This window comes from Pleurodeles waltl, chromosome 4_1 (assembly GCF_031143425.1).
Source record: "Pleurodeles waltl isolate 20211129_DDA chromosome 4_1, aPleWal1.hap1.20221129, whole genome shotgun sequence".
Classification (NCBI taxonomy): Eukaryota; Metazoa; Chordata; class Amphibia; order Caudata; family Salamandridae; genus Pleurodeles; species Pleurodeles waltl.
The window spans coordinates 457,331,295-457,344,890 of record NC_090442.1 but is presented as its reverse complement, the minus strand read 5'-3'; the positions used below and the strand labels follow the sequence as shown (position 1 = coordinate 457,344,890).

Below are 13,596 nucleotides of genomic sequence, written 5' to 3'. Positions count from 1 at the left end.
TAAGGCCCAGCAATCAATGAAATGGGTGTTCAATAAACACATTTTTGGAGGGGCCAGCAGATGCAAGGGGGCGCTCTTCGGGCTTCCCCTTTTCCCAAGTCTCCCAGTAATTCCCAAGCAGCAGCCATCAGAAATACCTGGACCGGACGCAGTTTGGGGGCTTCTTCCCGATCTGTGGCAGGAGTTGCAAAGGTGGAGACAGCTTCTGAGGAGCATCTAACGCTCCAGGTGAAGCATCAGGTAAGGAGTACCCATTTTCCCCTCCAAAGGTTGAAGGGCGACTGCGTCCGTTTCTCCACATGTTGAGTCGATGGGGGATGCTAAGATGTTGCAAACCATGTTGGGGTTCGAGATAGAGTTCTACGGAACTCACGTTTAGGTCTGAAGCCCTATCCTTATTGTCCATTCCACTGTAGACTGTTGATTGATTTCTCAAAGGTAAGTGCCCTCTTAGACAAAGGAGTGATCGCTCCTGTGGTCTTACATCCCAGGCGTTTCCTCAGCAATCTGTTGTTGATGAAAAAAAGTGGAAGGCATGAGGCCAGTGATGAACTTGTGAGCATTCAACTAATAGTTGGTGTACTGTTATTTCAAGATGGATGCCTCTATCTTTCTAGAGGACATTCTTCTACTGAACGACTGGATGATGCACCTAGATTTCGAGGACATGTACTTCCCTATCCAGAGCTTCTCTCCACAACGTCAGTTTTAACAGTTCATCTGAGATCGCCAGGTTTACAATTTTGTGGCACTGCTGTCTGGGCTATCCTGCACTGCTGGGTACTTCACTGGGGTCATGCTCCCAGTGGTGAAACCTCTGTGTTACAAGGTTGACAGACTTATCATTTATTCAGCTCCTCGACCAAGATCCGGAGACCTTTCTCCAATACGTAGAGTGCTCCGGGTCTCTTCTTCAATCTCTGGATTTCATTAACAATGATCAGAAGTCGGAGTTTTCTCCTACTCAGTCAATGTGTTTGCTGGGCTTTGTTACACTCGGTCCAGCAAGGATCCTCACAAGAAATTACCACCATTCAGGAAGGAGTTAAGACTTATATAGGAAAATGCGACTGTTGGCATGGTTATCCCCTAACCAACCCCCCCACTTTTTGCCTAGTGTTGATGCCAACTTTGACTGAAAGTGAGCTGGGACCCTGCCAACCAGGCCCTAGCATCAGTGTTCTTTCCCTAACACTGTACCTTTGTTTCCACAATTGGCACAGCCCTGGCACACAGTTAAGTCTCTTGTAAAAGGTATCCATGGTACCGAGGGCCCTGTGGCCAGGAAAGGTCTCTAAGGGCTGCAGCACGTATTATGCCACCCTATGGACCCCTCACTCAGTCTATGCACACGGCCTTGCAGTTTGAGTGTGCTGGTGGGGAGAAAAAGATAAAGTGGACATGGCACCCATCTCAGGGTGCCATAACCACAAACCACTGCCTGTGGCATAGGTAAGTCACCCCTCTAGTAGACCTTACAGCCCTACGGCAGGGTGCACTATACCCCAGGTGAAGGCATAGCTGCCTGAGCAATATGCCCCTACAGTGTTTAAGTCCATTCTTAGACATTATAAATGCAGTGTAGTCATATTGAGTATATGGTCTGGGACTTTGTCATTACGAACTCCACAGCTCCATAATGAATTCACTGAAGACTGGGAAGTTTGGTTTCAAATTTCTCAGGACAATAAACCTTAGAGATGCTCCCTGAATGTTAGCCAAGCTGCTGGTGTAGGACTGACCGGTCTGTGCCAGCCTGCCACTTTCAGACAAGTTTCTGACCACACGGGGTGAGTGTATTTGTGCACTCTGTGGTCAGAAACAAAGACTGTCCTTGGTGGAGGTGCCTCACACCTCCCGCCTCCAGGAACTGTAACACCTGGTGGTGAGCCTCAAAGGCTCAAGCCTCGGGTTACAGTGCCCCAGGGCAAACCCAGCTACTGGAGATGCCCACCCTCCGGGCAAAGCCCCACTTTTGGCAGCAAGTCTGGCAGGAAAATTTGAGAAAACAGGGAGGAGTGACCACCTCAGCCAGGACCACCCCTAAGGTGTCCAGAGCTGAGGTGACCCCCTCCCTGCAGAATCCTCCATCTTGGTTTGGAGGACAGAGACCAATAGGGATGAGAATCTGCTCCCCTCCCCAAAGGGAGCAACAAGTAGGGTGTAGCCACCCTCAGGAACAGTATCCATTGGCTACTGCCCTCTGACCCCTGAAACGCCCCTAAATCTAGGATTTAAGGGCCTCCCTGAAACCAGCTCACCAGATTCCTGACGACCTACAAGAAGAAGAAGGAATGCTAAGCTGAAACCCTCAGAAGAGAAGAAGGAAGACAACTGCTTTGGCCCCAGCCCTACCAGCCTGTCTCCTGCTTCAAAGAACCTGCAAAAAGACCAGCGACGCATCCAGCGGGACCAGCGACCTCTGCCAACTCCAGAGGACTGCACTGCACCTAAAAGGACCAAGAACTCCAAAGGACAGCGGCTTTGTCTAAAGAAAACCTACAACCAAGGACTCTCACCTCACTCTGGATGCCTGAGTCTTGACCCCTGTGCACCCGATGCCCACGGCCCGTGTCCAGGTGATCCATCCAGCAAGAGAGGGTCCCCAGGTGATTGCTAGCAAGTGCCTGGCCTGGGTTGACCTCTCCACCCCTCCAAGACGACACCTGCAGAGGGAATCCAGAGGGCTCCCCTGACCACGAAGCTCCGGACAAAGAACACACTGCACCCACAGCCCCCAGGCCTTGGAGAAACCGACCCCCGGGGTCTCCTCCTAGACCAGCACTGGAAACCAGACGTCCTGTTTGCACCCTGCATCCCCTGTGCCGCTGAGGGTTTGTGTTTGGTGCCTACTTGTGGCCCCTCCAGTGCTCCTTCAAACCCCCCTGGTCTGCCCTCCGAGCCGCGGGTACTCAGGCAGGCCTGATTCCGAGTGCCCCCTGTCTCCATAGGGGCCCACGTTAACTTTGCTCAATTTTGACCTCTGCACCCGAACGGCCCCATGTTGCTGGTGGTGGGTGTTTGGGGTTAACTTGAACCCCAACTGGTGGACTTCCTAAAATCAGGAGACTGAAACTTTAAGTATTGTACTTACCTATAAACCGACTTAACATTTCTTCCCCCCAGGTAGTGTTCTGAAAATTGTACGAAGTTTCCATTTTTAAAACAGGTTATTGCCAATAACTCAAAAACTGTATTACTCACTTATTTCAAGTACTGTTGATACCAGTGTGAAATATAATACTTTTAAAGTACTTACCTGCAACTTGAATCTTGTGGTTCTAAAAATAAAGTAAGAAAATATATTTTTGATACATAAAAACCATTGGTCTGGAGTTAAGTCATTGAGTGTGTGCTTCTTCTATTGTCTGTGTGTATACAACAAATGCTTTGCACTAACCTCTGATAAGCCTAACTGCTCGACCACACTACCACAAAGAGACCATTAGTATTATCTACTTTATCCTCTGTTAAGCCTCTGGGGAAACCCTGGACTCTGTGCACACTACATCTCACTTTGATATAGTACGTACAGAGCCAGCCTCCTACAACATACAATAGTGAAAGAGTACATCTCTCTCTGTTATCTCGCTTGGATTGTAGGACTCTTGGCATCCTCCATCCAGGCGATTTTTTTATGTCTGTTGCACAACAGGGCACTTCAGAGACACAAAGCAGCTTGTCTAAGGAAAGGGTTGTCTTATTCCATCTTGGTCCAGCTATTGTAGGAGGCCAAGACCAAAATGAAATAGCAGCTCAATCACATGATGGCCTCAAACGAAAGAGACATTTTTGGGTCAGTTCCTGATGTGGTCCTCAAGTTGGACACCAGCCTCATAGGTAGAGGTGTGTGTTGCAGAAAAGTCACCACCGACGGTCCTTGGCCTGAGCAACAACAAGGGTTGTATATCTGCTTAGGAATGCTTGCAGGTTCCTTCACAGTGCAATCTGTGACCAGAAACAAAGCTTTGTGTTCCATCCTGCTGAAGATGGACAATGTGTAGGCAGCCAGATACATCAATCACCTAGTTGGTGAGATTTCAAAGGCATGCAGTGCTAAAGAAGTGCTTCTGGTGCTTTTGTTTGGAAAGGTAATTGCAGTAAGGGCAGAATCCCGCCCCAGGAAATTAAACCTAATTGCGGATTGGAACTCCAAGCACCCGAAGAACTTCAGCTCTTAAAAGCTGGATCTGACAGTCTTCAGGATAATGGATAGGTGGGGTCTATGCAACATGAATCTTTTTGCGCTCTGCTTGGACAATCAGCTCCCTTATTTGTCAGCTGGTGGCCAGATCACTTAGCATTGATGAGAGAAGCCTTCAGGCAGGACAAGAGCGGGGTGTGGGGCTATGTGTTTACGTCATTCTAAATGATCACCAAGTTAGAGCGCAGATCAGATGCTAGAAGGCATCCTTGAAACATTTTACTCTGATTTAGAGGTCCGAAGCCAGGTTTCCAGTTTTTCTGAAACTTTCTACGAATTCTCCATTCCAACTTCCCCAGAGTCTGTACATGTTGACGGATGACAACTTACATCAGCTGGCAATGGACTCCAGTCTCATGGCCTGGATTATTGCATGGGACTTTGGGTCTCCTGGGCCTTTCTAGGCAAGCTTTGGACCTTATCAGATGAGCGTGGGTGGACTCTACTTCCTCACAGTGTGGCTCGGCTTTGTGAAGGTGGTCCAGTTGATGCGTGGGAAGGAACCTGGAAGCTGTGACAGTGGATCTAGTGCACATTTTGAATTTTCTTTCTGGACTAGCCCAGATGAGAATAGCTTATCTTACAATTAACACAATTAAGTTGGCAATTTCAGCTGGTCATGAACCACGGTAGGGTGTTCCGATGGGGGAACACCCATTGGTTTGTAATTTACTGAGAGAAGTGCACCTCTCTAACCTTCCGCAGAGCTGATACTCCCATTTATGAGACGTTAATGTGGTGATATGCCTGTTAGATCCCTGGCAGGACAATGCTAACCTAACTCAGAAGGAGCTTGTAGGTAAGTTGTTGATGCTTTTATGCTTGCTCACTTGCAAACGTGTCTCTGATGTGAGAGTCTTAAAGGTGTCTTCTAGAATATTTACACAGGAGGCTGTTAACCTTACAGTGTTGCGCAGAACCAAGACTAGCAGTATGACAGTCTTCGGTCTGTCTTTTTCTGGATCATCCTAAACTTTGTGTGGTCAGATGCTTAAGAGCTTATGAAACTCTCACAGAGGAGGTTAGTAGGTACCCAATAGTTGCCAATTTTGTTAAACGTGGTTTCTTCACTCAACATCACCAGATAGGTTCGATGGGTGACGCTAGAGGCTGGCATTGATACCATCCCTTGGGGGCACATTCGGGAAGACGTACTATGGCTTCCAAAGCTTTTGAAGTGGGAGGTCACATGGAAGACATACTGAAGGCGGTAGACTGGTCTTTGGATTCAAGACTTAAAAAGTTCTATTTTAAACCAGTGGTGGGCATAGCTGCTATTGTTGTAAGTAAGCTTTAAACAAGCATAATCTGAAGGCAATGGTCCTGACATAGAATGAAAAATTCCCTAGGTTTGGTGAAGGAAAGTTTCAATTCTATAAAAGACATAGAGGCTAAGATTATCCCACCCAGCAGGACACTGGTGTCACCCTTCCCTCCCTTATGCTGTCTGTCCTAGGATTCAATTTGGGATTAGTATGTTCTTTATTATGAATGCTAATCTTGCACTGACAAGCAAATGAAGATGCCCATGGCTAATTATGTTGCTGTTTTGATTTGAGATGGTGTCTCTTTAGCAATGCTGATGACTGACAATATGTTCCTTGGGATAAAGTCCAATACTAGTCTCTTTTTGCAGGTAATGACCACAAGAAAGAATTCCAAATTAAGATTTTATACTATTGTGGGATTTTGCACGAAGAAAGAGGTGGTGCTGTTCCTTAAAGACCTTTTTATGGGGGTGCCTGAGCCATCTCATTGGTGGACTTTCAAGTTTCCTTGGGCTCATAGGATTTGGACTCACTCACATTGGTATGGTTATGTGTGGTTCGGCTACTGAATCAAACAAAGTAAAGCATAATCTTCATCTCAGTGCCCTTAATATAATGTAAACTTCCCTTCACAATAGCTAGGACATTTTTCATCCCTCGTTAGTTTGATAAACAAAATCTTACATACAGACTGATTTAGAGGTGCAAGAGCAATTTCCACGCCATCAGAAGTGCAATATAACCCAAATCATTCCACAATCAGTTTGCTAAAAAATCTTACCTACTTAAAATGCATATTCCAGAAACAATCTGCCAAAACTCAATCTACAAAAACCTGGCAGAAACCATAGAAAGTTGATTCTTAAAAGTGAGCTTTGCAAAATGTGCAACTTATAACACTGGGTGTGGGTAGGGATAAGAGGTAGAAGACTTCCCAAGTCCAGATAAAGACATACTATTGATATTGCCATGGTGAAATTAGAACTATTATTAAGTGAAATTTGAACTATTAGCACAACAGCACGAACTTGCAACTCTTTACCTTTCTAACAAAAGCCCTCTGTTTAGTAACAGGGGCTACAACTTTGACTAATGTGTTTTCTTTTTCAGTTGCGTTTTGATAGCCATCTGGCACATATGCCTTTCATTCATTTACATATTTTTCGAATAAAATACAAAAGATTCCTATATTACACATAAAAACTTTATAATCACAAATACAATTCATCTTTACTTTTCACGCATCTGTACTACTCTCACGTCTATCCAAATAGTTATTCAAACTACATCTCCATATTTAAAACCAAGGTTTCTAAAACGTATCTCATCAGGCCGTGACTGTACATTATTCATGCTCGTCTACAAGTCAAGGGAACCTATGATGAACTAAATCTCTAGCACAGACAGAATTCTGTGGGTGTTCACAATTTTATTCCACTTTTTTTAGGCAGTTTCAACACAGTATGCCTGCCATTCAATGTAGAGCCCCATCTTACAACTTCTGTAGCACAGATCCACAACCTTTTCTGGCTACTCCAACTAGTCATATTTTACCCCTTTGGCATAAAATGTCCCTTTGCATGTGGGGCTGCTTTTATCAGCATCACATCAAAAGTTCATTCTGTATCCACGGTAGCATTTGATTCTAGGCTCAAAACGTAAACTGACAATATTCCCAAATGCATTCTCAGGTCTCAAGTCCTCAATGTAAATGCCAAGTTCAAATGATGCAGAAAGGTTGAAGACAGAGCTAAGAAATTCCCATTCAAATACAAGCATTCTTTTTGTACCAAACATGCCGTCTGGACACTTGTTTGATGTAAAGGATCAAGCCATGTTTAATATTCACTGGTATACTATATATGTAGCTCCCAGAAGCAGCAGAGCCCTGCATGAAGAATATAACTTCCTTTCTTTGCTCCTAAAAACTCTCACTTTGGCACTGTTTCTTAGACTTACACTGGAAGAAACCAAATACAGCGATTTCACTAGATAAAGTGGTTATACTAACAGAATACATTGAAATCAGTGTGAGGAGAAACTATGAATAAAAAAATCAAAGTAAAAAGAATTGCAAATACAGGCACAAGCATATCATCATCTCAAAAATCAGTGTTCAAGGAGGAAGCAATGTCTGAATGATTCTTATTTTCCAAACATTTTACAGTAAGAGTTAAAACAAAGTTAATCAGCTTTGGAACGATCTGATGGAAGCTCTACCTGTATATTCCTTACCTCTAAATATCCCATGTGCCAGTCTGCATCTGGGAACTTCTCACACAGCTCTCTGACACCGGTAGGTGGAGCTGGCGTCATGTCAACGGCGTCATGGTGTTATCACCAGGGCTATAAAGTGCATACCTTACTGCCCTGACTTCAATTCTCATCTGTTTTCCATGCTGCGCCTTTCAGCTGGCATGAGAAAAACTTCTATACAAATAGGTGCCATGCAACAGACTAAATTGGCATCTTTTTATGACACATAAGAATTTCCTTTAGGAAGAGGAGGAGAGTATGCTTAGATAAGAATCTGCAAGTAGAGTACCCACCAGAAAGATCATTACATAAGGTAGACAACTTTTTCTTCTGATGGATTCATCTACCTGAAGATTCCTGACCTCTGAATAGTTTACCCAGTAATGCCCCCGTTAGATTAGCCTGAACGAAAATTCAAATAAGGAAATCCTGCAGAACTGAGCATGTGAATTGGTCATACAGCCTTCAAATCCAGACAATAGTGTTTTGCTAAAGTGTGGAGGAACGCTCACATTGCTGCTTTCCAATTTGTCCACCACTGGCACGCCTCTAGCCAAGGCATTGTGGAAGTCTCCCTCACAAGGTTCTCGCTTTGCTAGAGCATAGCAGACCTTGATGCATAACGTAACCAGTGGGAAAGTGTTCTCTTCTGAACCGCCTTGCCTTTCTAATTGTCTGTGTGCCAAGAAAAAAAAGCTGGTCATCATCCTTCACACAGCTGACGTAATAGCTTACCATGCACCTGGGGCCCAGCCTCTGCAACCACTCCTCCTCCTCCTTGGTAGGAGTGAGGTGGCAGACAGAAAGTAGACAAGGTAACTGAATGTCCCAGAAGCAAAGGAGCCATCACCTTAGGTAGGAAATCTGCCTTAATTGACAATATGATTTTATCGGGAAGAAGCATGTGAAAGGTTGAAGAACACCCAAAGCCTGCAAATCGTACCAGGACAAATTAAGGTCACTACATGTAGAAACACAGCTTTTAAATAAGTAACTTCAACATGCAAATATAAAGTGGCTCACATTGAGCATGCATTAAAAATGTCAGTACTAAATTCAGGTCCCATTGGAGTATGACAAGTGGACCTGACGGAAACAAATTTGTCAAACCGTTTAAAGAACGGACAACCAATGGTGACAAAAAAAGGTTGGTGGGCTGGAAGACATGAAAAGACCTAGAAGGTTGCAAAATACCCATTGGCTGTGTAAACCATGCAACCTTGCTGGTCCAAGGACAATACAAATTGGAGGATATATCTAAGGTTGTTTTCAAGGTGTCAAAGTGCCTGCTTGTGCACCAGGCTACAAACTTTTTGCATCTCCCGGAATAGATTGACTAAGGTGATGGCCAACAAGCTGACAGGGTCATGTCAGCCACTTCCAGTGAAAGCTGAAAGGAACTCAGATGGTCCAGCTCAATATCATTGTATGAAGGTGTAACCGTTTGAGACTGGGGTGCAGGATCCGACCAGCCAAATGGTAGAGCAGATCCTCTTTGAGTGGGAGACAAAGGGAGAGTACAGTGACAGGTGCCGGAAGTCTGTGTACCACGCCCCTCTCAGCCAGTATGGAGTGAGGAGAGTGCATTGGGCCTTGAATATCCCTCAGAGCCAGTGGAATCAAGGGTACAGGAAGAAATGCATTGTGAAGCAGAAACTTCCACTTGCAGTGCATCCTCAAATGTTCCATGCGAATAAATATTGGAAGATCCAGAACACTGCACAATGGACTTTGCTGTGAGTGGCAAAAAAAGGTCCTCCTTAAGCATGCCCCACTATGTAAAGATGTCCTGAACCCCTTCTGAATGAAGACTTCACTCGTTGGCAAGATGATATTGACTGAGACTGTCAGCACTAACGCAGCGCGAACCTTAATGGTTGGCAACCATCCTCAGTACCTGTAAGTGTGCTTAAGTTCAGAGTCTCAAAGTTTCCGGACAAAGAGAAAGTGAGACCCCACTCCTCCCTGCTTGTTGGCGTACTACATTGTGGTCATGCTATCCATCAAGATCTGGACAGGCTGACGACAAAGGAACCTGATGAAGACTTTAAAGCGTCAGTCCAATTTTCATGAATTCCAGCAGACGGATGTGCATTTTGAGTGCATCTAGTGAATAGCAGCCCCGAACTTCAGCTCCCCCCAGATATGCATCCCCCATCATCATAGTGGTAACTGCAAGCCAAGGATGGAACATCTTAATTCGAGTCAGGTTGTTTTCTGTTCTCCACCCACTCAAGACAATTCCCTGGAAATCACAATAGAGTCTACAACATGGAAGGAGATCTGCCATAAATGCGAGACTTATGACCAGACATGAGTCCTGTGGTCAGTGCGTCTCTGGAACCAAACTTCACCCAACTGAAGACCCCTACTAGGGGGAAAATTGTCTTGGGTTGCTGTGTTCTGGTTCAGAAAGGAACTGGCCTGGCAGTTCAGGCTGGAGTGTTGTCTTATTGGAACATGAATAAGACTGACTTGCATATGGCTGGATATAATCTGACGTGGCATGGTGGGCAAAAGAAAGTGATGGTCTGGGATGTGGCTGCAAGTAAATACCAGTGGTTGAGATTAATTCAAGCATTTCATTTATCACTTTTTTGTTACTCAGTTCAAATGGCAGCACTCATTAGTAACCAGCTCCCTTGTGACCATTAGTGCATGGTCCCTAGCTTTTATGTTTACATTCAATGTCAAGGCCAGCAAGAATGTGCAACTACACTGTCAAGGTCAGCCTCCCACAAAACCCAATGTGAATCAGACAGCAGAAAACAATATATTTTCAGAAAACCAGGGAGGGTTTTGTCCAGGATTTAGAGCTACTGAAGCACTGCATTGTGGGTTGGTGTCAAATGCAGCTACAGTAGTGCCAGATTCAGGCAATATTTGGGGGTACCCACGAAGTATATAAGTGAATTCCATTTAGAATCATTATACGTGCACTTGTTTTGCATGGATATGTGGAAAATGTGTCATGGATCGGACCCATTGTAACTTAGGGTGAACACATCTGGCCTAGGATTTAAGAAGTGTTTGTGAAAAGTGGTGACTGGAATTGGCTTAGATTTAGCTAAAGGTTCTGAGACTGTCAATATATTTATATACAACCCCTAAGGCGCAAACTTGACTACTTAATATCCACAGTCATAGTAGGCCACAATGTAATGTAACTTCATAAGGAAAGAATGGTGTAAAACTGGCCCATTACCGCTTTTGTATCTACTAAATACATGTGCTGAAGAATACACATTAAACAAATATTATTAATGCAAACCTACCTTAACTCCAAATTCTTCACTGAGGTTTGTAAATAAATACTCATATCCATAAGCCGCTTTGCAATTGAGCCACACAACATGGTATGGACTCAGACTGATCCAACTTCGGACCAGCTCCAAAATTCCAATCAGGCACTCCTCCTGAGCACGAAAAGTGGAATTACAGAAAATAACTTGAATGAATGAACAGATCAAGCATAACACATTTAAGTAAATTAACATTACAACTAAACAACTTGACTACAAACAGATTTGGCATCGGGAAACGTTTAGTTCTTTTGAGGTAATTAGCAGAAATATTTATTTTTAAAATAAACAGAAAGTGTATCTGAGATGTTAACCACCTTAAATGAATCTCCAAGAAATTAGTTCATGGCAATGCATAAACCCCCAATCTATCATCTGTACTGAGAGCTATTTATGCCAAGGAAGGATCGTTCCACCTCAGGAAACGCAGAACTTTGTTTCTGTTCTCTGTTTCATAAGCAATGATTTACAAATACCGGAATAATTCCATTCCAAGAAACAGATTAATCTAAGATACGTCACGTAATGAAAGTCACGCTATGTGTGACCATTTTACAAATGGAGTATGAATCCTGTCTCTTTTTGTTACCATTGCCGAGCTCGATAGTGATCACGCTGTCAAGCTTCAAAGCCACTAGAGTCCCAGCTCCTTCCTATTCCCAACTGATGAGAACCTGTCACCACCTTCTTTTGAGACGACACCCTGTCACATTTGAATTATTTGGTTTTAAGTATTTAATGCAGCATAAACCTATGTCACAGGAGCAGTCATCTGCCTAACAGAACAGTCTTACTGCGGAAGCAGCAACTCATCCACGATGCGCTATGAGTAGAACACTGGCTGAGAGGACCAGCTGGGACTACAACCTGCAGGGAAGCGTATGCGAAGGGGGAGGTCTCTAGAGCCTGAGGTATAACTACTACCTGCGCTCCAGTCTCTCAATTCAAGTACCACACGAACAACACATTTTACGTGTACAACAACTGATTAGAGGATGAAACGTATGTATAGTGGTAGGCACCAATGGGCGAAACAAGCACCCTCTAATTATAAGGGTAATAGCCAAGCTAATTGTGAATTAAAAACAAATGTAATGTGAAGCGGACGTTTCACAGGCTTTCCCAAAACATTGGTATCAACTTGCTTGATACTCCAGTTAGTAGGAACAATCTTTTTTTTTTTTCTTTTTTTTTAAAGATTCTCTAGATTTTTAAAAAAGATGTGAGCTGTATGTTTATGGATGTAATATCTATGACATAAATTGTCCTGGCTCATTAACAAGGCTTTTATGTCTAGCTTTGCGCTAGGGGTCAAGTAATTCTGGTCCCCCAAGTTTATTCTTTTAACAACGCTTTCTTTTATCATGGTGGTCGATTACGGTTTTTCTGATCTTAGCTGTTGAGAAGGCACCGCTGACCTTTTCAGTAAGTTTACTGTCATTTTGAACATCTAAAACTGCAATAACTACACCGATCCGTTTTCACCAGCAGGTCCACCTTGACACCAGGGAAGACTCACTTCTTATTCTGGATAAAAATGTTCGATCCCTACCCATTCTGTCGGGTCTTCCCCCGGTTTTCTCCAGAATGGACTTCTCTGGAATTAACCCACAACCCGAACACCTGCAGGTATAAACCGGCCTATACACATGCACACGCTTCAGACCCCGGGGCTCAAGAATCCTGCCCCAGCTGGTGAAATTCTTTAGCTAACAAGAAGCTTCGTGGGGCGCAGTCCCTCTTCGCCTAGAAAGTAGTCCAGACTGCTCCATTCGCATTAAACAACTCATGATAATACTGAAAAGGAAAACGTTTGCATGTTAACTAACTAACCTCTGTATTTCCTTTCCGCCTTCCCCCCTCTTCTCACGGCTACGTCTTGCCATTTTACACATCACTTACAAAGAGCAACTACTGCTACATTAAAAAAAAAAATTAATAAAAAAAAAAAAATCAACTAATCAAAACAAATATTGCATTCAGTATGCAAATTCTGAAAAATGTCCTTCAGGGTGTTTCTATGCTTTTAGTCGTCGCTCTCCCTCCTATAAAACTGGTTGGAAGTAGCCTCTGTGAGAAAATACTGCTACGGCAGGACACCCAGTCCCTACATGTACACCGGTACAACGGGACAGCCGGGTCGGTGCTTTGAAGGACAGTGCGCAATCACCAAGAGTAATGAAATCACAAAGGGGGTACTTTTTTCATTACTCTAGTTCAGTGCTTGAAATGGAAAATAGAAGTGCGGGTACTCTGTATAGGAGTATCTCCTTGTTTCTGAGAAGTGTCGGTACTCTCCAATTAAAAGTATTCTTTTTATCCTGAGAAGTGCAGGTACGTTCCCTCTCAAAATAAAAAAGTGCCGGTACTCAGTATCGGACAGTACAGGCCCATTTAGAGCACTGCTCTAGCTCCCGTCTCCTTTCTTGCCCCAGGTGCTTCAAAAGCTCCCAAAGCTAGGAGGGACAGGAGTCAGGATATATCCGTCCAGGCCCAAAGCGGCCTGCGGCCTCGCTACACAGAACTTCCTTTCCTGCCAGATGCATTCAGAGGGGTATGGTTGCAA

The 13,596-nt window shown here is 44.1% G+C and overlaps 1 protein-coding gene across 1 annotated transcript in view; it reads right to left on the bottom strand.

The window, feature by feature from the left end:
* DCLRE1C (DNA cross-link repair 1C) overlaps nucleotides 1-13,596 on the bottom strand; it is a 344,756-nt gene that overhangs the window by 201,452 nt on the left and 129,708 nt on the right. The window contains exon 8 of the mRNA XM_069228721.1: nucleotides 11,004-11,144. Within this exon, the coding sequence (XP_069084822.1) occupies nucleotides 11,004-11,144 (141 nt within the window). The remainder of the gene's footprint in view (nucleotides 1-11,003; nucleotides 11,145-13,596) is intronic.